The sequence below is a fragment of the Branchiostoma lanceolatum genome, chromosome 11, assembly GCF_035083965.1.
Source record: "Branchiostoma lanceolatum isolate klBraLanc5 chromosome 11, klBraLanc5.hap2, whole genome shotgun sequence".
In the NCBI taxonomy this organism is placed as follows: domain Eukaryota; kingdom Metazoa; phylum Chordata; class Leptocardii; order Amphioxiformes; family Branchiostomatidae; genus Branchiostoma; species Branchiostoma lanceolatum.
In genome coordinates, this window is record NC_089732.1 from 3,163,942 (window position 1) to 3,188,736 (window position 24,795).

The 24,795-nt window shown below is 40.9% G+C and overlaps 2 protein-coding genes and 1 long non-coding RNA gene across 4 annotated transcripts; 2 read left to right on the forward strand and 1 right to left on the reverse strand.

The window, feature by feature from the left end:
* The first annotated feature begins 3,363 nt into the window (after nucleotides 1–3,363).
* On the forward strand, nucleotides 3,364–8,261 carry LOC136445347 (melanocortin receptor 5-like). Its single transcript, XM_066443309.1, has 3 exons — nucleotides 3,364–4,602; nucleotides 6,052–6,220; nucleotides 7,556–8,261. The coding sequence occupies exons 1-3, from the start codon at nucleotides 3,776–3,778 to the stop codon at nucleotides 7,775–7,777; spliced, it is 1,218 nt and encodes a 405-aa protein (XP_066299406.1). The 5' UTR covers nucleotides 3,364–3,775; the 3' UTR covers nucleotides 7,778–8,261.
* Nucleotides 8,262–9,936: 1,675 nt separating this feature from the next.
* Nucleotides 9,937–16,447, forward strand: LOC136444873 (TLC domain-containing protein 4-like). 2 transcript variants are annotated; one of them, XM_066442628.1, is made up of 7 exons: nucleotides 9,937–10,022; nucleotides 10,843–11,025; nucleotides 11,503–11,592; nucleotides 12,626–12,684; nucleotides 13,542–13,630; nucleotides 15,021–15,094; nucleotides 15,664–16,447. In XM_066442628.1, exons 2-7 carry the CDS (start codon nucleotides 10,853–10,855, stop codon nucleotides 15,950–15,952), a joined length of 774 nt encoding a protein of 257 aa, XP_066298725.1. In that variant the 5' UTR covers nucleotides 9,937–10,022; nucleotides 10,843–10,852; the 3' UTR covers nucleotides 15,953–16,447. The 2 variants fall into 2 exon arrangements, with proteins under 2 accessions (XP_066298725.1, XP_066298726.1); XM_066442629.1 differs by lacking the exon at nucleotides 9,937–10,022 and adding an exon at nucleotides 10,127–10,187.
* Nucleotides 16,448–18,671: 2,224 nt separating this feature from the next.
* LOC136444857 (uncharacterized) lies at nucleotides 18,672–19,461 on the reverse strand. Its single transcript, XR_010757341.1, has 2 exons — nucleotides 19,396–19,461; nucleotides 18,672–18,988 (listed from the first exon to the last, which is right to left on the reverse strand). It is a non-coding gene; the product is annotated as an uncharacterized lncRNA (long non-coding RNA).
* Nucleotides 19,462–24,795: the final 5,334 nt, after the last annotated feature.

Genomic DNA, 24,795 nt, shown 5'->3' on the forward strand with positions numbered 1-24,795 from the left:
ATTGCAACTTAGTGTCTTCGGTTTTATTCATTGCAGTGATATATACACATTGTTATTTACCTACTTTTTGTATCACTATGATATTGACATGGTGTTACAAAATGTTTATCTGGCTTATAATATCATATATGAGCTGTTTGTATGTTTTGCAGATGCATGCAGACATGTATTAACACTTGAGCTATGGAATTATTGTAATCAGATACCGTAACATCAGATATTGGAACGCAACAATAATCCAAAACCTATGTAATCACGATCTGTCTCGTTTCCGCCAGACAGCAAAAACTTGATTGAAGCCACTTAGAGCTAGCGAATGTTTTCACCAGGTATAATCATATTATCTCCAAGCAGATATTGGGCAGAAAATTGTAAAGTTTTCAGGCCGTGTAGCTTTTCTAACTAGCGTAGGGATCTTAGCTAGCGTTTGGCTATTTATTTTCCCTGTTTTGTCATATAGAAGAATAAGGAGTACAAAATACTAAATAGAACAATCCTTTAACTGTCTGCGATAGAAACGAAAATTCTAAAAATTACGATGACTTGAAATAGAGTGTTAACTTCCCTTTGCAATATTGCTTTTCTAAACTATTCGAAGGATCTACATTGTATGTTAATCGGTGTTTTAAAAAATGCGGTGGTTTGACCCGGAATGTACAAGAACTTGGTCACCAAGATTTGTCATCATACCTGTACAAGTACATGTACTGGTAACAGTATACAGCTGTCAAAAAGGTTATTATCAAGCAATAAAGTTGGAGTTTGCCGCAAATTCTTGCTGTGTTCTTATTACATATTTTCTTAGGTCAACACTCTAACTTCTCACTAGTGGGTCAATGGCGTTCTCTCAGCACGACGATACTTGTACCCTGGTTAGATTGAACAGGAAACAAATTAAGAGTCAATCTTTTATCGCATTGAGGTGGCCAGCGTGCCGCGGGTCAAGTGAGACACCCACTTAACATGTGAGACCGTTTACTACATGTGCGTACATCGAAACGAGGTATTTTTCATTTGAATAGGCCCAAAATAGTAACTCTAACAACTGGATAAAATTTTGAAACAGTCAGACGTTTCCGACATCACCCGCCGTCTTTCGTCAGTGACTAAGGATAGGACTGGAAAACCAAGGTTTATACCAAAACTCTGAATAGATATGTTAATGAGGTTAAACCAATGTAGGATGTCTTGACGTAGTCTTCAAAAGAAGATTTTTTATCCAGTTGCTTGAGAAACTATTTTTGGCGTATCTTATTACCTGGATGTCTAACCTTCATCAAATTTTCATGTGAATAGGTTAGTACTGTCATAATGTACCTTTTATATTATAATCCTGTCAACCCTAACCATGAGGACAACTCTGTATAATGGTGGGAAAATAAAATCACTACTTAGCAAGCTATCATTGGTTGAATTGCTAATCATTATGGACCGTCAGGGTCGGGCTATAGCCATGACGCAATGGCAGGTGTACATGGATGCAAAGTTCAATTCTTATGCATTATTAATTCTTCAAATGCGTTCAACAAGATCCGACTATCGGCAGGTGAAAACGTTCATGTGATAATACTTTGAGTGCGCCGTGTGAATATCGGGGTGCTAACAAGATTTCCTGTGGGTTTTTTTTTTACTCAACGGTCACCACGTAACAAGACCCAAAGGTCACTTCAAGGTTTTACTCGGAGGACACTCCATGTTTACGGGGTACATGAACACGACTGTAAAAGCATCTCTTCTCCCCAAAGTCAGTACCCTGGGAACCAGACTAGGACCGGGTCGGTAGCAAGTCCGTCTTCGACGGCCCGAGACAGTCAGCCCGCCCGTTCTAAATTAATGCTCCGGGGAGTTGTTACCCCGGGCTCCAGACTGTTTATCTGGCCTTTTAGTCGGTTCCTTCTAGCCAGTTTCTTCGGCAGCACCAGGTGGACAGCACAGAGCTCCCAGCCCGCCGATACCCAGCACCGGGGGAGTTCTAGCCGGGGGTACAACTCCCCGGCGCGTTGATTTAGATCCGACGGGCTGACTGGCTTGCGGCGCCGAAGGAAATCGCTAGCGGCCCTGTCTAGTCTGGCTCCCAGGGAAGGGAGTTGTAGCCCGGGGAGTGGACCGCGCCCAAGGACCGGTTAACTCTCGGGCTAGAACTCCCCCATTACCCTTATTTGTATCGGCGGGCTTAGAGCTTTTGGCCGCCGAATGGACCGGCTAAACGGCCCGATAACAGTCTGGCTCCCAGGGTATAAAGTCAGATGCATCCAGAGACCAGTTCAACTGCTTACTAAGAGTGAGGACTAACTGACTCAATAGGAGAAACAGAGGTTACGAAGGCTGCTCGGCATATTACCCACCGGAATGGTTTTGGTGAGGAGCCCTTACACTTTTCGATAAGTATGGTAAGTTCTTAAAGTTCTCTATGTGCCCAAACACGGGAACATGTCAAAATATTCCTCTTATATTGACATATTGACGAAGTAATGTATGTGTGTACGGTGATCACCAAAAAAATGTAAAAAGAAAAAATAAACAGACCAGAACACGTAATGAGGTCCTTTCAGTGGCAAAAACAACAATGGGGTACGTTGATGAAGGTTAGACATCTAGGTGATAAGATACGCCAAAAAACCAGTACTCAAGCAACTGGCCATGGATACAATTTTGAAGAAGTCGCATTTCAGACAGCATCCGTCTTTCGTCAGTGACTAATGTTGGGGTCTTTGAGACACTGCACGAAATCCGAAACGCTTAAACACGCGTTAATGAACAAACACCTGCCTGTGACATCATACAATTCTGTTCTTACGTCATTCGGTGCATTGGCGTTTTCCTGTGCAATTCTTTGAGCGTCAGTGGATGTTTTTTCTTCTTCTTGTAAACCTCCATTAATTGTGACGGAACTGGCAAGGCACGGAAGGATTTGCCTTCACTTTCCAACGGCACTTTCAGATAAGCCTAGCCTCCCTTCACCTGTAAAGCGGATTATACCCAACAAAGAGCCACCTTGCACAGGTTTAATGACGAGACGGTACATTCAAACCCTGATATCACTCAGCACGCATCTCTTAGGCGGCACAGGATATATAAATGCGTCGATATACAACCTTCTACAAGCCTTTGGGGAGAGTAGACTTGACGAGCTGGAACGCAAACGGCAAGCTAGGAAGGACAGAGACCCAGTGCCACCGCCGAATGCCGTGTGCCCCAGCTTAGTCTCTACCCGACTAACTACGCCGGCTATACGGATATTATTTCCCAGGGAAGTTTGGCCACCAGAGGGTTTCATCGCTGGCGAATCATTGACATTGGCCTTCCCGTGGACAGACTCTCCTGGTTTTATTCATTTTTTTTGTTTTCGAATTCTACGATCCATGCGCCCGTAGGAAGGCCTGGTGGTGGCTAGCCTCAGCTCTTGGGCCGCGAGAACGTCGACGTCGAACATGATCCAAGAAGAAGGCAAGGCAAGGTAAGGAAAGATCAAGACTTCCCATCGCGTCTTCGAAGAACAAGCAAAATGTAGAAAGTCAGACGGACGGTAACATCTTGGCACTGGTATTTTAAGGTCCGCCTGGTTAAAAAAGAAACACTGTAAATGCAGAAATGTTTTCGCGTCGACCGCTTCACTGGGAAACATTGTGTCCAATACTGTAGCAAGTAAGTGACTATATAGTGCTGCCGCGAACTTAAAACCACCACGAACACTCCATTTTTGCCTTAGCGCGAAATGAAACCCACGCGAACTTAAATGCATTAGCAGTACTGTGACATTCTAGAGTCTGGAATAATGATCGGCAAAGGAAAATACTTTCGGATTGCATTGTGCCTTGTCCTCGTCACAACGGACTGTTTGGGAATAACGTCGGCACCACACATCAACCTGAACAGTACGACAGATACCAGTGACGTCGCCGGTACAGGCAGTTTCGACAGCTCGCCGCCGCAAGAAGAAGTATCTTCGAATTGCAGCTCGTCTAGGGCTAGAAACAACACGTCACAGTTGGAAGAAAACTCGACTTCTGCTCATGCAAAATGTCTCGAAGATCAGCAAAACCAGAGCTCTGGACCCAATCCTATAGCTGTTTGGTTGTCGTACATTTTAACCAGTGTCTCAATGTTGGCAATCGCGGGAAACAGCCTGCCAATAGCGGCGATTGTCAAACTGGAGACACTGCACAAACCGGTCTACGTACTCATGGCGAACCTAGCAGCGAGCGACATTTGCACAAGTGTTAGCTTTCTGGGTTTGTTCTTCTATGGAATTCACGTAAAACGTCCGATCGCACTGTCCCGTTTCTTTTTCACTACAATCCTCCTGTCCGGTCTATCCTCCGCCTACAGTCTGCTGATTCTGACGGCAGAGCGCTACTGGTTCATCGTGCACGGGATGAGCTACCTCGTCAACGTCACAAACGAAAGATGCGTGGTCATGATCGTGGCCGCCTGGGTGTGGAGCTGTTTCTTTGCCGTGTTGCCCAACTTCGGCTGGAGCTGTACGGTAGGATGTATATCCGTGGCAGGCGCAGGCTATCCCCCCAGTTACCTGGTCCTCGTGTTGGTCTTGGTCTTCATCCCAATGGCGGCAATCGTGGGCCTCAACACGGGCATCTTCTGGTAGGCAAACTTAATTCTTATTGGAAAATTTTAAACTTTGATCCAACACCAAGAGTTAAACTCACCATAAATAATCGGCTGGATACTCCAACCTTCGTCAGATGTTCGATCCACTGCGTTGAACGCCGGGAAGTCGGAGACGTGATGACGTCAGCAGTGAATCGAATGCAGTGGGCGGTGGAAGATTCCGTCTGCCTGCTGCATTCGATTCACTGCTGACGTCATCACGTCTCCGACATCCCGGCGTTCAACGCAGTGGATCGAACATCTGACGAAGGTTGGAGTATCCAGCCGAAAATTTATGGTGAGTTCAACTCTTGGTGTTGGATCAAAGTTTAGAATTTTCCAATATGTACTCTACCAACACAGATGAGCTTTCATGCCAACTTAACTCTTGTTTCTTTCACTGTAACTTAACATTCACTGTTTTCACGGTCACCTCTGTATCGTGAACTTATCATCACCGTGAAAACACCAGTTGTAACTATTCATGATTCCTTCACACATCCGTTCTGTAAATCACTTGCCGCCACCGTGAAGTTAAAGTGAAAATGTCAGTTCCTCTTGCACCGTGAAATTTTGCTACCGTGAAGATAAAGTGATTCACAGTATCCTATTACAGTATCCATGTATCGTTTAATTATGCAAAAACGAAAAATGATATACCTTCCTGACTCAGCATTCTGTCATCAACATACTAGTGTTCTAGAGTACACAGAAGAAGTAAAAAAAAAGTCAAACCCAACCACAACCATAGTCAACCTTAGTTAACTTAGAACTTTCACAGTAGACTAGATAACTATTTTTATTCCCAGGTATTTCCATGTACTTGTTTGTCTGCAATTAGCCTTCGGGCAGGAACTTGCAATAAAGTTATATTATATTTATAATACCATGCATACGAGTATCTAGATTGTTCATATACTAGTATTAGATTAGTTAAGTTCTTTAACCCTTAGCACGCTGAACTAGCCTTTTGGCATCCAATTCCCCATTGGTCACAGAGTTAGGCAGCAGGGAGAAGGTTAAAATTGTTTGATATTAGAAATATTTCAATATCATGTTCGTACAAGTTGCCATACATTGTACAACTGTTACAACTGTCGTGCAATAAAGCTCTCCTTCTTCTAGGTGTCTGTGGCAGCATGTTAGCGCCATCAAGCGACAGGAAGCCGCAGTGCAAGTTAAAATTGTTTGATATTAGATATATTTCAATATCATGTTCGTACAAGTTGCCATACATTGTACAACTGTTACAACTGTCGTGCAATAAAGTTCTTCTTCTTCTAGGTGCCTGTGGCAGCAGGTTAGCGCCATCAAGCGGCAGGAAGCCGCAGTGCAAGTTAAAATTGTTTGATATTAGATATATTTCAATATCATGTTCGTACAAGTTGCCATACATTGTACAACTGTTACAACTGTCGTGCAATAAAGTTCTTCTTCTTCTAGGTGCCTGTGGCAGCAGGTTAGCGCCATCAAGCGGCAGGAAGCCGCAGTGCAGGCCAACCACCGCACCAGTAGGAAATCCTCCATCACCATTCTCATCATCACCGTCCTGTTCCTGGCGGCGTGGCTGCCGTTCTGCGTCAACATCGCCGGCGCCGTGGCCTGTCAACAGGTGAGTCCTATACACCTTTCTCACGCGGCGGACATGATAGAATGAAGACGAGGCCAATGAGGCAAAGACGCAAAAATAATGTACAGATTTAGCTTTCCTCCTAAATCTCATTAGGTTTTAAAATATGATATCCAAGTATCAATATCATAACTATTGTAATGCACGAAAAAAGATGCAGAAATTTAGAGCTTCGTTGACCGAATGCCATAGTCCCCGCCTTCCTCCGTCAAAACGTAGAAATGAAAAATAAAAACATTGAAATGCAAATATTTGTCGGTCATGCAGCCACTTCATCATTGGTCGATTCTTTAATTATCAGGTAATCATTGGCTAAACTGCTAATTGTGATTGACAGTTAGGATCGGTCTAATGTTTGCCACAAGGGCCTCGTTTTCATTCTATCATGCCCGCCGCGTGAGAAAGGTCTATTGTATAATGATTCCCCTTGGCTCTTTCGATCGAAAATTGTGTGTGAACTACAAAATTCCTTTTGTAGTGTTTAATTAATTCATAACCCGAGTGTTTGGCCCCGTTAAGCGCCCCTCTCACTGGACCCGCGGCACGCTGGCGGCGTCGCTGCGTCCCGAAACTGGATTTGTGTTACCCTTGACTTTATAATGGGAATGTCATGCAAAACGTACAAGTATGACCAACAAGACAACAAAACACAGAAAGCTTTAAAAGATTCGTATTTGTCGATGAAATTCGTTGAGTGATTTGTCAATTCGATCGGCCGCAGCGACGCCGCCAGCGTGCCGCGGGTCCAGTGAGAGGGGGGCTTTAGTCAGAGCCACCTAGACATGAACCGTGTCATGTTGATGTACTTTCTGCTTATGAACTTCTTACACTGACTACATGGAACTCCCTCGGGGAACCGCTTGCCACATAACTCATTTTGTTATCTAGATCCCCTACTTTGCCCCTAGCGGGGTTATTTGGGGGTATCTCAAGTTGAAGTTGAAGTTGAAGATAAAGTAGAAGACGAAGTACATTTTATTGTAGACTGTCCTTTGTACGATAGCGATAGGAATATTATTTTCAGTGATGTGTTAAGTAAATTCCCCTACTCCAGATACCTGAATAGCCGAGATAAATTTATATTTCTTACAGCCTTTGATAAACCAACTCTAACTAATCACACAGCCTCCTACATTTATACAATTACCAAGAAGCGAGAAGAAGCCGAAAGTACTGGAGTATGCCAGATGTTTTATATCTCTGTAATACTCATGAATATGTACTATATAGTTTGTTAACATGTGACCTGTGCTTAGCCCATTGGGGCAAACATGTACAATAAAGGTCTTCATTCATTATAAGTCGGTATGCCAACAGGACTGCAGCAACAACGATGATGCGCCCATGCTGGCTTTGGTCGTCCTCAACTCCGCGCTCAACCCGATCATCTACGGCTTTCGGCTGAAGGAGATTCGCCGAGGCGTCAAGCGTCTCTTGTTCGGTCGCCGCGCCGTCAATGTGTTAAACCCGAAGAAGAGGGCGACTGCTTTTGCCATGACGACGGTTAAGGGAGAATTCGAAGAACAATGCCGCAGCTAAGATGTGACCAGATAATAATCTTCAAGCAGATCTATAGGTTGCGAAGACTGTATCCAACTCCCTCCTAAAAGCAGGGTCCCTATCGCTCCACGTTAGATCGCGCGAGGTGGTATCCAGCTGCCAGTTGGATACGGTCTTCACAACCTATAGATCTGCTCGGAGATTAACCAGATAAGACCTTCGACATACGTGCTACAGATGTAAGTCTATATCCCAGTTTCCTGTATAACTCAGTTTAAGTCAGTACTTGCCATATGCGACAAAAATGTAAATCTGGCAAAACCTGTATAAGCACTACCTCGCCTTAAATCTGGGATAAAGAAATTTTTGTGGGGATAGTGGTATTGTTATGGTCTTATCCCATATTTTCGCCAGAGAGATTCTATGAAATCTAAATCTCCTTATGGTAAAAAGAGGGGATAAGACCTATGTCATCCCTTCTTTGCGCCAGATAGTCAAGTATATACACTACGTATTATCTCAAGTTAGGAACTTTATCATTGTAAATTTGTAATACTGTACGTGATATTGATAACTTGTGTATAAATGTACGATCTGATGTAAATTTGAATAGTAACATATTGATTGTGTGTGTAACCTATTGATTGTATTATCTCTCACGGTCACAATTAGCCCGTGATAACTAGTACATGTAGCTACTTGCTGAGTTGGGCAACCTTGGCACTGCGTGTAACTGTGTGTGGTTCAAGTCAAACCAATAGATAAAACAAACTGTATGATGGTTGGAAAGCCCCGTAAGGCGTACTGGGTTGTTCATGTGCCTTTTTTTAATTTGATGAACTGTGTGATGGTTGGAAAGTCCCGTTAAGTGAAATGTACGACTCGAACGAAATAAACAGTGTCAGTGTAAATCGTACCTTGTTGGTCTTGTGCTTGAGTGAGTGAGCGTAATTAGACTGCGAGAATTAGATAGCCCAGAATGGCCCAGATCTTACCTTAGTAGATATAACATATCATATATGTGACAGCGGGTCAACGTCACAAATGAAAAGTGCTAAATCTATGCCCGGGCCCGTTTACACTCAAATCTTAATATCCTCTTGTTAATTGTAAACGCATCAGAATATTGGCTTTTTTGTTCGAAACTCGTTCATGTAATCAGCCCTAGTGCTTATCCCACAAATGAACAATCATAACAAATGGAGTAACTGTTGTGAAGGATTATGAATAGAGCATACTAGAGAGCCCACACTTTTATGTTACTTCCACACTGACCTTGGTACTGAAAGGCATTCACATGGACACAGACGTCCCGAGCTCTGAGTGACAAAAGTTCCCGACCACAAAAGCGATCTACCAATTAAACATTTGTGACCGTAGCCTGTCCACTGAACATTAGATATCAATTCGATTCAAGTTTAGAGTAAAATCGGAAGTTCTGCTGCAGTACCAAGGTCAAACACCAAGGGGCCCAAAACGACATAGATCACGGTCTTCCCAACACCTACCCACGTGCCAAATATCATTACAATCCATCGATAGGTTCTTGAGTTATCCTCATAAAAAACATACGGAGACACCGTGAAACAAACATACAAACACACACACATACCAAAACAGACACAAACAGACAGACCAAAAGCAATACCTCCAATTTTCATGAAGGTAAATATCTGGATCAACAGAAACAGACAAACACACACACACATACACACAGACTGAGACACACCCAAGACAATAACAATACCTCCATTTTCACGAAAGCAACAATACCTCAGCTCACGGAGGTAAAACTGTAACAGATAACTGAAAAAAGTTTGACCTATTTTCTAAATGCCTGTAGGGGTGACTGAACGTTACGTAATGTATGAATGGATCACGCCATCTCACAAGATGATCATATATGGGAGGGACAGTGAACCACGCCTGGGAGGGGGGATTGTAAATTTGAACTTGACTATTACTTACGTCACAGAATGCGTTTGCTTTGTTTTTATCTAGACAGCAAGAAAGATACACTGTATGTAATATGTGTAGAAGTAAACGAACATTAATACGCAAAAATATAGACTGTCTAGCAGCAATATGACGTTTATAATTCCCCTTTATTGAAATGGTACCGTCCGTCCTCCTGACCTTCTTTCACGAACAGGATCTGGAAGCTCCTAGTGAGAAATATCACCGGTTCGACGGCCCTCTAAAATACTGTACTGTCTAGATAGTGGATTTACAAAGCAGAGAAATCGTTTTAGTTGTCGTTGATTGAGGAGATAGCATGATTCAGGTGAGCTTGTGCGTTAACGTTGCGACTGACTGTTGTCATTTTTGTTATGCTATGTCAAACGTTAATAATTTTGTGTGTATGATCCTGACAGTCCGGTTTTCAAAGGTCATTGACACTACACTAGGGGACTTGGAACTTGTTTTGGTTCGGCGTTTCGTGTTTTCGGTAAAGCATTCGTTCGTTCGTGTGTTTATTTGTTTGTTTGTGTGTGTGTGTGTGTGTGTGTGTAATTGTGTTTGTGTGTGTGGTTGTGTGTCTTTGTGTCATAGTATGTGTGTGTCAGTGTGTGTGTGTGTGTGTGTGTGTGTGTGTGTGTGTGTGTGTGAGTCTGTGTGTGTGTGCCACAGTGTGTGCGCGTGTGTGTGTTGGTGTGTGAATGTATGTGGTGATTGTGTTTCCGTATGCACGGTATTGGCGGAACCCATCCCTCTCATTCCAGCCTTGTACCTCGCCAAGTGAAGTCAAGTACACATTTTTGGCGACACCTCAGGGGCGAGCCTAATGGTATAGTATTGTGTGTAGTGACTGCAAGAATTCTAGAATTTGTCCACAGGACAATAACCCAATAATGCTTGGACGGATCGTCTTTATATTCAGTAGGTGTATAGGTCTTTGTGAGACCTCAAAATGATTACATTTTGGGCCTCCTAGCAACTTTCTATGCTACTGCAGCAGAACTTATATGTCATGTTCTGGACATGCTATGGTCATGATTTTTTAGTGTTCGATAGCCCTTGGGAGGGAGAGTAAGTGTAGTGTAAGTTGTAACATAAGTACTAAGTCAAGTTATCTCCCACTTAATGTTAACATCTTTTTTAAGGTGAAACAAAATGGTGTCTGCCGTACCCGTGGACAGTATAGAGCCTGTATACCTGATCACCTTCCTGGCTACCATTGCCGTCTGCCTCTCCATTTTCAAGTTCGTCGCGCCTTGGGTATTGAGAAGGATGACAAAGAAGTATGACACCCTACCCTGGGCGAAAAAAGTGGAACTGAACGAAATGTAAGTATCACTAAATTCAAATCTCATAAACGGGCGACTACAAGAAAGCATTAATGCACAAATTTGACGAACTTCATATGAATTTTATGAATAACGAACAAAGCACTTTACAAAATTCTGTGAAATTCTTATGAGAAACGTATGAATCACTATGGAAACAACATACAAATCTTAATAATATGATCATACCAGAACTGTTCAACTGTACTGACATATTGCTGACTACTGAACATCATGAAATTTCGCAGTATTTTTTTTTGGCATGACTTGTCTACCGTAAATTCACAACACTGATATATGAAAATGTGCAAATGTGTCTATCAACTGAATAGTACTTTGTTACCTATAATCTGAAAATGTCGGGTCTATGTTTCAAATACACTTAAAAACACTGCGAAACAGAGTTTTTCCTCCCACCTCGAAATAAAACCACCACAAAAGTTTTAGGATTTACAGTAATTGTATTGTAATCCACAGAGTGATGGCACTGGCTCATTCGTTAGTCGTTGGTCTGGCCTCCTGGTGCGTGTACTTCACAATGGACGACATCAAACCCTCGCTGACCAGGTTAGATCTAATACCTACTGACAGTTCCACCAGGGTACAGAATTCCGCCACCCTGAAAAGATAGTCCGAACAGATCTCCAACCCGTTCTGAATGGAGTTTAAACTTTAAACGCCAACACAGTAAATTGGACTTACCCAAATTTTCGACTGACCAGCTACAGTCTTTGTCAAGGAGTGAACATCATCCACTGCTTCTGTGACGTCACGTTATACAGATGAGACACGTGACTCGGTGAGCAGTGGATCATATGTTGCAGAAAATCTATGGTGCCCCCCGTCTCTGTTGAGGGATGGTTTTAAAGCCCGAATGTAGATGGACTCCTTAATCCCTCTTGCAAAAAAGTCTGACGTCACAGAAGCAGTGGGTTGTTCACTCCTTGACAAAGACTGTAGCTGATCAGTCGAAAATTTGGATAAGTCCAATTTATTGTGTTGCCGTTTACAGTTTAAACTCCATTCAGAATGACTTCTACCAACACAGATGAACTTTCAAGTGAAGATCTCCAACCCAACGTTTAATGCACTCCTTCATATCTAAATTGTGCATACTTGGAGGGTGCTGCACTAGAGGTCTCTCAAACCCACTGTTTTCAAAGTGGTGGATTTATATAACCTGGATGATTAATGTTATTATGGGGGTTATATTTCAGCTTATTTTCTTCACCAAGAAGGTTAATATATGACATTTGTGTATCTGTGTGTCTGTCTGTGGAAAGCATAACCTGAGAAGCTGTGTAGGATGCTTATATTTGGTAGGCGGGTAGGAGTCAGGAAAATGAAGGTTAAGTTTGAAAATAGGTGTCCTTGAAAAATAACTGGCTTTCTGGTTTTGAATATCTTGTGTTCTGGACATGCTATGATAATTGTGAGTTTTGAGTGGTCAATAGCTCTTCGTGCAGGGAGTAAATAGTATAGGTTTGGGCCGCCTAGCAGCTATTTGGAACTGCAGGAATTTTACACCTTAACTGCCAAATATTTTATTGATAGGTGCAAGTTACTCATGAATCATGATTACATTATATGACTGTTACAGGTACAATTCTCCCCCTGTGTTGTTTATCGACTCAATCTTTTTCGGGTTCAGTGTATCAGGTAAGTGGCACTTACTTTAATTGTTTACTCATTCAGATACATTTAACATGTTTAATGAGTCAGAACTTTCCCACAACCATTTACGTAAGTGAAACGCACTGTAGACTGTCACTTATTGATTCTTGTTCACACAATGTACTGGGTAACGTGTAGTTGACTAAAGCAGGCCACTTCATTTGCTTTGATACAAAAATGCAAGGCTTTGTTGTGTGGTTAGGCTACACAAAGTAATTTTTATGGATGACGTCCTTTGGAGACCCTAAATCTAATGCGAGAGCGCGAAAAAAACACAAGAAGGGCCGAAAAAAACAAGATGCCTAGATTTGAAATATAATAGTCGACGACACATGTTAGGACACAAATTGAATGAGAGAACACAGTGTAACAACTAACAATTCTTTTATTCATCATGAAAAAGCAATAATTTGAATAAGTCAGTTGAAGTTGAACAGCAGTTGTTGTCCTGTCCTGTTTCTTTCGATTTGCAGCACTGTCGTAACTCTTTGATCATAGTTACAGGAAGCGGAATTTCTTGTTTTTTTTTCTGGGAACAGACCAAAATCAATGCGCGCGCGGACGTCATCCATAAAAATTACTTGGTGTAGCCATAAGTAATATTGCTTAAACTTTTGATGCATTTATTTTAAGCGGGTACCTCACAACACCAAAGTTGTGCCTGGCATTCACAAATTGGCATAAACCAGCACAATTTGTTGTCTGAAATTGCGATTTTTTTGGGCCTATGCCACCCACATCAGTGTAACCTAATGCAATTAAGCACAATCCATTGAGATATGTGCTTTACTTGGATTACATGTACTAATGTTACTAATAATAAGTTTTTGAAACATTTTCAGACTTGATCTTGCTGCTAGTCTATCGAAGTTTTGGGCTGCCTTTCATTATACATCATCTAATGGCTGCATTCAATGGATACGTGGTTTTGGTAATAAATTTATTACATGTATGTTTTTATGATACGATATTAGGTAAAATGTCACCCTAATCATTTTTATCAGTTTTATGATATGATATAGGTAAAATGTCACCCAAATCATTTTTATCAATTTACAACAAGACAGTGTACCGTGTCCGCACACGTGGCTCCCATGTGCTCGTCACTGTCTACTTCCGTTTCCGCCCACATCATTGCGGTCTCCGTGACTCCCATTCATTGGTGCTACATTGTCTGTAGATGTGGATAACGCCTCCCTCATATGCAACCAATTACTTTTTTGTCAGTATTCTGTTTCTATTATTATTGTCTGATTTGTTATTGTTATCATTTACTACTATAATTATGTTATGAATTGTTAGATTTATGTTATTTTTTGTTAATTTAGATGGGGGAAGACCTTGTATAAGCCACTATGGCTTTTTTTCTTGCCCCAGCACGTATATTTTCTTGTTCTATTAGGCCACACCAACTTAATCTTATGGATGACATCCGCGCGCGCATTGATTTTCGCCTGTTGTCAAAAAAAAAAAAAAAAAATCACCTCCTCCAAGGCTACACGGAACTCCGGAACTTGCTGACTTAGATTGCCGCAAAAGGCTAGCATTGTGCCGGCTTATTGGAAAACTGGGGCGTTTTTGTAGATTGGTATGCCATCGATGTTGGCTAGGGGGATTTTGCGTTTTCACATTTGTACGAGAGGGTCGCGGCGGCCAGCGAGTATCGCCCAGACAATTTCAAACACGACCTATCCAGAGTGGCTCTCACACGTTTCTTTTGCAATAATGAGAGACATGGGAGAGGAATTGAGGGATTGGCAGAGGTCTCACAGTGAGATTTGTGAGCGTAAACCATGGAATGCTTAATATGGAGTTCTATGTCATTTATGTTGAAACTGCCCTTATGGGTGTATATGAGTATTCTCATCACAGTCATATATCATCCACAGTCCTTGGAGCCAAATACCTTCTAATAGTATACTTCTTTGGTCGATCTTGTCAATATATTAAAAATCAATCAATCACTTGCGCTGAGTCTTCTATGATGAACAAGACAACCTACATGTACCTCCTACAAATAAACTGTGTTCTGTGGTTCAATTCGCAATACCAGCTTTGTACTAGTGGTCCTGTGGTTTAGCAGCATTTTTTTTTGCTGGATTTTCTTTTTTTTCGCCCGCGCGCATTAGTTTTGGGGTCTCCAGAGGATGTCATCCATAAAATCAAGTTGGTGTGGCCTTATGTAATACAAAATGATTTTAATATGTGGGAATAAATCAAATCAAAATCAAATGAAACTCATACCCTCGCAAACTAGTTGGAACCCTGATATATCGATCCAGCACTCTTTGTTTATTTCTGTTAATCAACCTGTCCCACAGGCGTACCGTTCCATGCCTTACTACTGCCTGACAGGTATGATGATGGAGCTATCTGGTCCTTGTACCAACAGTAGGTAAGTAGGTATTACCTTCACCAGAAGGTTATATTCTTGGTATCGCGATTATGTGTGTGTGTTTGTGTGTGTGTGTATGTGGATGACCAGCATAACTCAAGAAGGCCTGGCTGGCTGGATTGTATTTGGTTACGGTACTGCAGCAGAACTTCTGGTTTTGGTATCCCGTTGTTATTGTTACTGGGTGGGCCCTACACTCTTTTTGCAGTCAGGGACTGAATTGCAAGGAGCTTAAATTTAAGTGGCAGGGCTAAATCGCAATGACCTGGAGTGGCTGTCATTCAGCGCTTACTCAGGTGACCTCAATGCGACAATTACCCCAGGTGCAGCATTAGGACTGTGGGTTTTGAACCACTAACACCAGGAAGGACCCCTACTCTTTTTGAAAAGTGTGATGGGTTCTTAAAATGTGTTCTGATACGTCTGTAATCAACAGGGAAACAGGGCTTTTTCTGGGCATCCCCTGCAAAAGGAGGGCATCTTTATTTCTTTGTTTTCTTAGTGTAGGGCGTCCAGAAGAATGCCTGACAGCTAATAACCTCATGTCGAGCATCTCCCATCCTTTTCAGGTTCCTCTTGAAGGCTCTCGACGTCGACCAGACGTCGGCGCTGTACGTCGGAAACAGCGTTGCCATGTTGACGTCCTTCGTCGCTATCCGGATAACAGCGAACGCCATGAACCTCTACCACCTTCTCTGGCTTGCCTCGACGACGGACGATTTTTATCAGTTGTCTTTAGCGGAGTACGTCTGTTATGTTGGCGGTGTCCTCACGTTCTCAGTCCTGAACTGCATCTGGTTAAGTAAGATGATCAAAGGAGCTATCAGACTTTGGCGGGGGGTTAAGAAATACGACTGAACTTCTGTCTTTGAACGTCATGTGTACCTATTTTAGTAATCTTTGATTTAGATTTTATTTGGAAAGTGTCATACGCACAAGTGTGAGATTATACTAACCTTTTAGATTTTATTGGAAACTGTCATATGTAACACAATATGCTAGTGTGATTTCTCTTGTTTGAAAACAAGAGATTTTGGTAATCTTTCAAATTTTATTTGGAAAGTTTCATATGTACATAATGTACAAGTGTGATTTCTCTTGTTTGAAAAAAGAGATTTTAGATTCCCTTGATATATAGAGAAACCTATTCTGATTACTTACTACACATTTATGCTGCTAGAGTCACAAGAACATTATGACCAGTTGCAGGGAGAAAGGTTATATGTATTTAGAAATTATCTAATAAGTAAGCAAACATTGGAAGTCGGGTCTAAGTTTAATTCTTATTTATTCCTGAGTTCCAAGTAAAGTGAATTGTTCTTGTGACAAGTTGCAAGGAGGAGGTTATATGTATTTAGACTTTAATAACTGATTTCCAAGGGAGCCCTTAAAAATCCAATGTATTTAGAAATTATGTAATAAGTAATCAAACATTTTGTGAGTTGGGTCCAAGTTTACGTATCCATTCCTGAGTTCAAATCCACCTGTTGTGAATTGCTATTGTGACAAGTCTCTGGGAGGTTATTTGTATTATGTATCTAGAAATTTATATGTATTTAGAAATTCACATTTACTTAGAAATCTGTATCATGTATTTAGAGATTTATATGTACTTAGAAATTATGTAATAAGTATCAAACATTTGGGACTTGGGTCCAAGTTTACTTCTTATTTATTCAGGAGTTCAAACCCACTTTCAGTGAAATGTTCCTCTGACAACTTGCAAGGAGTTTATATTTTGTAGTTGATATTTATGTATTTAGAAATTATGTAATAAGTAACCAAACACTTGGGAGTTGGGGCCAAGTTCACTTCTTATTTATTCATGGGTTCAAACTTACCTGAAGTGAATTCTCTTGTGACAAATTTCTGGGAGGTTATTTGTATCTGTATCTATAAATTTATATGTTTCTAGAAATTTTTATGTATTTAGAAATTATCTAATTTGTAATCAAACATTTGGGAATAGGGTCCAAGTTTACTTTTTATTTATTCCTGAGTTCTGAACCAGCTTTAGTGAATTTTCCTTGTGACAAGTTGCAGGGAGAAGGTTATATGTATATGTATTTAGAAATTTAATGTGATTAGAAATTATGTGATCAGACACTTAAGAGTTGGTTCCAAGTTTACTTCTTATTTATTCCTGAGTTCAAAAGTAATTTCTTGTTGAACTTCAATGATTGACAGCCGTCACTATTATTCCGTCACTAAAAATTCGGCCAAACTGTTAATCGTACAGAGCTGCTGCAAAATGAGCAAATATATGCCGAAAATTGCAAAAAAAATTGTATTTCAGAGAATGGATACTAATATCTGCCAATGTCAATTCCAAAGCCAAAGAAGACATGAAAGGACAGAGATGAATTATCTATTATTTGTACTCTGTGTGTTAAGTGATTACATTTTGTACATCCTTCATAATGAAGGCAACTTTTTTTGTCAAACTTTTTTTTATTTGCACGCTCGCATCAGTTTTGGGGTTCTCAGAAGATGATCTAATCAACATGGCCTGGCAGGTATTCAGATATCAAAGCATCAGATATAGCTATATGGACCTCAAGCCTGAAAACCAATAAAAATTGTGTCTTACTCGCCAAACAGTGGTTCGACTCCGGCTGTTTTTTGACGTTTTTTGGGCTTTTTTGGGAGAGTAACTTGCCATCCCAGATACACGAATAATTTAGTTGAAAAGTTAGTTCAGTCAAAACAACAGGTGGGCATATCTGAGCTGTGTACTAGGACATTATCATAATCTACCCAAGTAGCCTAGACTCTTCTAGAGAATAGAAAATATCGGGGCAAGACAACAACAGACAGTAATATAGTATGAAGTAAAACGTGCATATTGAGATACTATTCACTTTGAAGAGACACGAATAAACAAATAAGACAATATTCGCGGGGAGGAATCAAAATCTTTCCTATTTATTTACTGTTCTTGGGCCACAAGTAAAAGTTGTACGAAGCTACACTGGGGTTTAGACACGCTGATTTTGAGTTATGTCGTTCCTTGCACGACAGCCTCCCCTTTTCGGGAGAAGATGTCAGCCCAAGTGGGTTGGCATGTGCGAGCCTTGGACGGCTGAGCTGAGCTGTCCTATGGCTTAGGAGATCACTAGTTCTCTGTCTGGGAACTTAGTGTCTCAAAAAAGTTAGGGCCCTCGCGGTGCCCTTAAGGCTGGTCTGGCTACGCCAGGCTGTGTCGCAAGACGTCACGTAACACAATGTCGCATTATGCAAGAAACATACAAATTTTACTCATTATAAGTTCATTTTCCCACAATTTCCCTGATTTTTCTAGCCCTGCCCTCAATACAACGTTTAATATTGTATGCAAATTCGTTAATCTAATTGATGACCTTTTGTGCCCCAGCCCCACCTACATCCCCGCAAATCTTTACAGTACCTTAAGACCAAACATCTTTCGTTTGTGGTTTGGACACTTAAAAAGACCATTTGGGTAAATTATGTTCATATGCACCTGTAACACAGGTGAGTGTAATTAATCTGAATACATTGATTGCTATGGCAACTAAGATTCAGCCATAAACACAGTGAAGACGAGGAGTCCTGGGTGTCGGTAATTCGACGATTTAATGCTCTGTGCTTTAATTAACAATGTGAAAAACTAAAGCGACCTGTATACAGAGATTGTTATCGTATCATACAGAGAAAACTTTCCTTGGGAAGATAGACCCCGGACCTGAAACAGGATGACACGCAGGCTACCGGATTGGATCCGAAAATGTTGCTTATTCCTGCGCGTTTCTGTATTCGTGCGAAGATCTTTCGATGCAATGACGTGGTTCCCGTTGTCAGCATCATCGACAGCTTCCTTCGGTCCATGAAGACGGTGGATTGATCATCTCTTGTGCTGAAACAATTTTGCAGTAACTGCAAAAGATAATCAACGTCTGTTCATGTTGTATGATTGAACTGTCAAGATTTTACACGAAGTCATATACACTTGAAGGGAGTCAGAAAAATGCCTCTTACTCTAACTTATATCTGCTCTTATATTATTATATGACAAAGAAGCGAGCAAAACTTGAATCCAAGTAGTTCATAATTATTGTAGTATATTGACAATGTAAAGATGTTTCTGTAAACTATTATTCTTTGTAACCAGTACTTATAAACCAAGTGAGCATATTTAGAATAAGGGCTCCATTCAAGAGATAATCGTAGGTGTGCAAGTTTGAAAGCAGGAATGATGACTGCTGAATCACAAACGGTAGAGGTGTGAATTATAACAGCAGCTATATCATGTCTATTTTACGACGATCTCAAATGGTACTTACCAAATGAAAGGCTCGCTGGATTGTGTTCATCTTCTGAAAATGTCGAAAGCTTCTGTGTTCGCTCAAGGAGGTATATTGCCATTAAGGCCATGACATGCAGGTCAGCTGGGGTCACCTGTGCGAGAAACACCTGCAGAACTTCTGTTAATTGCATCCCAAAAATTTGTATGCATAACGTTACAATGATAATTCGTAAAGCCCCCGTCCCACTTGTGCGTATACACGTTGCGTGTAAGTTGCGTATGGACAAAATTCAATACGCAGCCGTACGCACAACAGTTGTGGAATTTTTCGATTATTTTGACGAATGTGTGGCTCACATTTCATTATTCATATGTTAGATGTGCTTCACACATAGATCAAAATAATCAAAAAATATTCATAACGTATAACCTGCGTATATGCGTAATTTCGTTCATACCCCAAACTATCATGCCTACTGGGCCGTATTGTGCGCATGTAGGCGTACATAAAACTTACACAAACCGATTGAGATGCATGTGAGACGCGTATTGTGCGCACGGCGGCGTATGGAAAAAATGCCAATGCGCAACTCACACGCAACGGGTATACGCACAAGTGACATAAATACTGCTGTGAGTTGACGTCCAATCAGCAGTCTTTTAATCACTGCTTTTGAGAAAGTAGGAATAAAATCTAAAAAAACATTCCGGTGTATTTCAATAAAATGAGGACATATCGTTTATGTAATTTTTACCAACCTTTCATATAGCAGCAAGTTACTTTGTGTAGCAATTGGTCTCCCGCGAGGGATTAACAGGGGGCACCACGTGAAGGTTTGCTACCTGCCCCCCTTGTTAGTTTGTTAGTGTGCAAGTGCACGTGCAAGTGGTACACAACAAGAGATACAGACACTTGGATTTCTTTTCCGCTTCCAACCAACGCATGAGGACTTTGCTATCAACAGACAGGCTAAGCCCTCCCAACAAGTCATAGGGCAAGCCGTCCTCAGCAAATCCGCCATGCCAGCCGATCGCCTAGGTATTCGTCGAAACAAATATCACTAAGCGAACTTAGCCCATAGCCCGGCCATAGGGTTGGGAAGCAACAGGGGAGGGAAGGGAAGAGGCGTGTGCGAAGTCAACAAGCGAGCAGTTCTGTTTATGGTAAGAATCAGGCTTGGATACATAGACCAAAGACTCAATTCCTGCATCTCCAAATCAGTGACACCTACGTCGCACGGCTGTTTGCTTTGTATACATTTATATTGATATTATCGTGCACCAAAATTACTTGTAAGTCTCAAATAAAAGAAAAATAAACAAAAATGAAGGCATATAGTTTACACTCGACCGGTTATGTATTCATATGGTAACATAAAAATGATCAATGTGGGTAAATTATGTTCATGTCCACCTGTGATACAGGTGATCATGATTAAGACTGAATAAATTGATAGAAATGGAAAACGTTGAGGATTGGCCAGGAATAAGTGGATTCGTACACACCTGTTTAAATAGAAGTGACATGTAAACGACATATTTAGTAGTAGCATAGCTTCATATGATTAACTGTTTTGTAGACTAAATATTCGTTGGTAGCATAGCTTTAGTTGTTTTGTTTGTCCCATTGTTCACTAGGACCGCTACAAGTAATGATACTTTACCTTTAGCCCTTCATGTAATAGTGAAACATGTAGCCCATGTTGGCAAGAACGAGCAAATAGAGATACGTGTAGTTCCTCTGTGACTGATGATAACACGGCAAAAGATGATTCGTCTGACCAAGGAGGTTAAATGGTCTGACCAACATACAGTGTACACTATCTGGATCATTAGGCTATGTTACAACTATTTCCCGACTTTTACGAAAGTATCCTATGATTTAGCATGATCTTCGTGTTATATGTCTGGAAAACTCATTCAATAGTACGACATAATTCTGAACATTTCCTGACTGAAACCTAAAGCTACACGTGTCCCCGTACACTATGAAAATCGGAGAATAAAGACAACGCATCCGTCACACAGTTCAAAAGCGCCCCGTGACGGACAAAAAATATTATTGCAGCCGGCATCTTTACAATGAATCACCGGTCAGTCAGCAGACAGCCTGTAAAAGATATCGCTGTTTTGTGTGTACAGAAGACAGGGAAATCTTCTGAAAACATGGACATTTCAGTCTAACTTGCTGGACATTCCCCTGATTAAAACCAAATATAAAAGTGATTGAAATGACGTTCTTCCTGCAATATTATATTTGACCGTTGCGGGGCGCTTGTAAGCCGTGTATGTTATCTCCGATATGTAACGTTAACGTTAAACTTACCGATTTCTTGCGATTTGGATCTCAAAGTGCGGGGAAGTTATGCAGCAACAGTGCTTGGGCGTGGAGAAAGTCAAACCGAAGTCTTGACCTCCAAAGGCTTTTTCCCGACGCTTGTGCGAGCGAAAAACGCGACAATCGGTCAAAACCATTGGATTTAATGCCAACCGTTTCCTGACCGTTTCCTTACTGATTAATGATGACAAAGTCGGAAATGAGTCGTAATCAATCCTGATTATCCAAATGATGAAATGTATGTTGGTTTGTCCTATAGAAGGTAAACAACCTAAAACGGGCAATTTCTAAATGACTTTATACTTAACTCGCCAACAAAAGTACATATTGAAGGAAATTAGACACCGAGAAGGTAAATTCTATTAAAAAAATAAATGTTTAACAGTTTTCAAGTGCAGCTCAAGCATGGGCCAGTTGGAAGTGACGTCAGCTTTTTATATGACGACCGGACAGGAAAAAAAGACCCAGCAAAGTTCCAATCCAGCCTGATTGTTTAATGGTTTACATACTTTAGTGTACATCTTTTCTACTACCATTACATTTCATTCATACATTTCTGTTTTCTTTGATAGAGTGGCTCGCTCAGTACCCTGGAGATCCAATCAAAAACACAGTAAAGAAGAGAAGTCGTGGGTGTCGGTAATTCGATGGTTTAATACTTCGTGCTTCAATCAACAACTCACACGGTTCAAAAGCGCCCCGTGACGGACAAAAATATCTTTACGATGAATTTCCGGTCAGTCGGGAAGACAGCATGTAAAAGATACGGGGATATTTCTCACGACTAATGTTACTTTCAGGTACATAGTGTAATAACAAACGAATCATACTTGCACTTCTTAGATCTCCTCAAAACAGCAACGCAACATAAGTCTTGTAAGGTTCACCTTCGAAATGAGGTTAAAGGTTAAAACTATTCAACCTTTTGCCTTGTTCTGCAACAATACCTAAATATTTAATAACGTCGCAGTATGTCCACCAGACTAATGTAGATTTTTTTGCCACGTATATACATACATAAGCAGTGTGTCGAGTGTGTCACTAACATCTGTGAGGACCTCTAGCGACAGAAATAATAATTGCCGCTGATGTACGACGTTCTGTCTGCAGTAATATTTTTGACCGTTGCGGGGCGCTTTTGAGCCGTGTATCTCCGGTGACGATGTGTACCAACTCCCTGCGTTTTGGATGTTCAAAGTGCGCGGGAAACTCATGCCTCTCCCTTAATATTTCTGGCCATACTGTAAATCATACAAAGCAGCTGTAAAATACATGCTGCAAATTGCCCCAAAAATATATTGGAAAACGATACTAATGTCGTAAAACGCCAAAGTCAATTACAAAGTCAAGGACTGAAGAATACATGAAGAATCTGCTGTTTGGTCTACCATACATGTGTGTTTACTCATTTGTTTAACCGACCTGACTATATGCATTTATATTTCTTCATGAAGGCAACTTTTCTTTGACAAAGAATTCTTTTTCGCACACTCGAATCAGTTTTTAGGTTCCCAGAGGATGTCATCCATATAGTCAAATCAACATGGCCTACCAACGCAGTAAAAGACATCCTTGTAAGCTAAGCTGTGAATCTTTATTGTTCTTTTTGACATGAGGTATGATACAAGTTTCCTACTGTCACAATCAATGTGCCTGATGATAAAGTAGTCCTTAGGTGGCAGTTGATATGCCTGATGAAAAAAGTATTGTGGATACTGTTGTTTTTTGAGCAGTTGAAAACTGATGCGCGTGCGGATGCCATCAATATAATCAAATCCACATGGCCTTATTTATCTAAAAAGAATTAATTAACAATTCGTTTAAAGCCAGGTTGATCGCCAGGTGTCTTGTGTGCATTATTCTGGGTATGTGCTGAAGACATAGTTTTGAGTAGTGAAATATTTCAATATCAATAAATTTACATACTATTTTGGTACACACAGTAAAGTGCTTACCAACATGCTTTCGATCAGTCCTCTGGTTCCTCTCAAGTTGATTTATCAATATGTCGATTACCGCCACATATGAAGCTTCATACGAATATAAGCTAAGTAAATACCACAGCACTCCTAGCCTCCATAGCAGGCTCTGTGTCTTTTTTGAGGTACAAAAAAGACCAGTACAAAAAGAAGTCAAAAGTGTATTTTAAGCCCCCCAAAAGGCCCAGAGAGCCTGGCTAAGCACTTCTTGCTTTAATGTGAATATGAAAGATCAAACCTGGTGCTTTGCATTTCTCCGCAGCGATCAGCTGTACAAATAATACGCTGTACACAATTTAGCTTTATTTTGAAGTCATCGTCTTGTACAAAATATCTACAGTAGGTACGTACAAAACTAGCTTCTTTTTCACAATATACAAACTGATGGTTTTATTAAACTGTACGTAGTTGTATGTTGGGGAGGTAAATGTTGCATGCCAGCATGCATTTCGCAAGAGGACAGAAAGAGAAAATTGAGAACCGTCTCTTGAAAAAAGGACAGGAGCTAAAGAATGCTAGCCTGGGGGCCATCTGATAAACTACCGGGGCTTCTACACTCACTCCTCTGAAAAAAAAAACAATTTTTTTCAGGGGAGTAAAGAAGCCTTTGTAGTAATCGGATGTCACCCAGGCTGAAAGAGATTGCTAGAAAAAAATTTGTATGTGTAAAAAAAAACCACAGGCTTTTATGAGCAGATTTTAACAATGTGTTTTGGTCTTCTCTGGAGAAAGAATAGGCAACAGAATTGAGCAAATGAGAGGTACTGTGTGTAAGATGTATGCAAAATGGTACCTTCTAATCTCCAAGCAAATGTTTAGAGAGGTTAAATCGTTATATTTTCCTTGCTACTGTTTTTGGTGTTTAACTGTCTCTTTAACATCTGCATACAAAAGGTTGCATTCCAACACGGTCTTTAATTTGGTATGGGAGTACTAGTACTCTTTTCAGAAACATCAATGTGAAAATTGCCAGTTTGACACAGTAGACGAAAACGTAACGATTTAGCTTCCCCCAACATCTGCTTGGCAATTACCACCTTTGTGGTTGTCTGCTTATCACCTGTGTGTGTGTTGTCATAATAATTCTGACTACTACTGTCTTGTACATGTTAACTTTGCA

Bases quoted from the DNA above. Each gene is read 5' to 3' on its own strand.
- LOC136445347 (XM_066443309.1), top strand. From the start codon at position 3,776: ATGATCGGCAAAGGAAAATACTTTCGGATTGCATTGTGCCTTGTCCTC. The intron at 4,603-6,051 runs GTAGGCAAACTT...TTCTTCTTCTAG, and splicing joins CTCAACACGGGCATCTTCTG to GTGCCTGTGGCAGCAGGTTA. The intron at 6,221-7,555 runs GTGAGTCCTATA...GTATGCCAACAG, and splicing joins GCGCCGTGGCCTGTCAACAG to GACTGCAGCAACAACGATGA.
- LOC136444873 (XM_066442628.1), top strand. From the start codon at position 10,853: ATGGTGTCTGCCGTACCCGTGGACAGTATAGAGCCTGTATACCTGATC. The intron at 11,026-11,502 runs GTAAGTATCACT...TGTAATCCACAG, and splicing joins AAAGTGGAACTGAACGAAAT to AGTGATGGCACTGGCTCATT. The intron at 11,593-12,625 runs GTTAGATCTAAT...TGACTGTTACAG, and splicing joins ATCAAACCCTCGCTGACCAG to GTACAATTCTCCCCCTGTGT.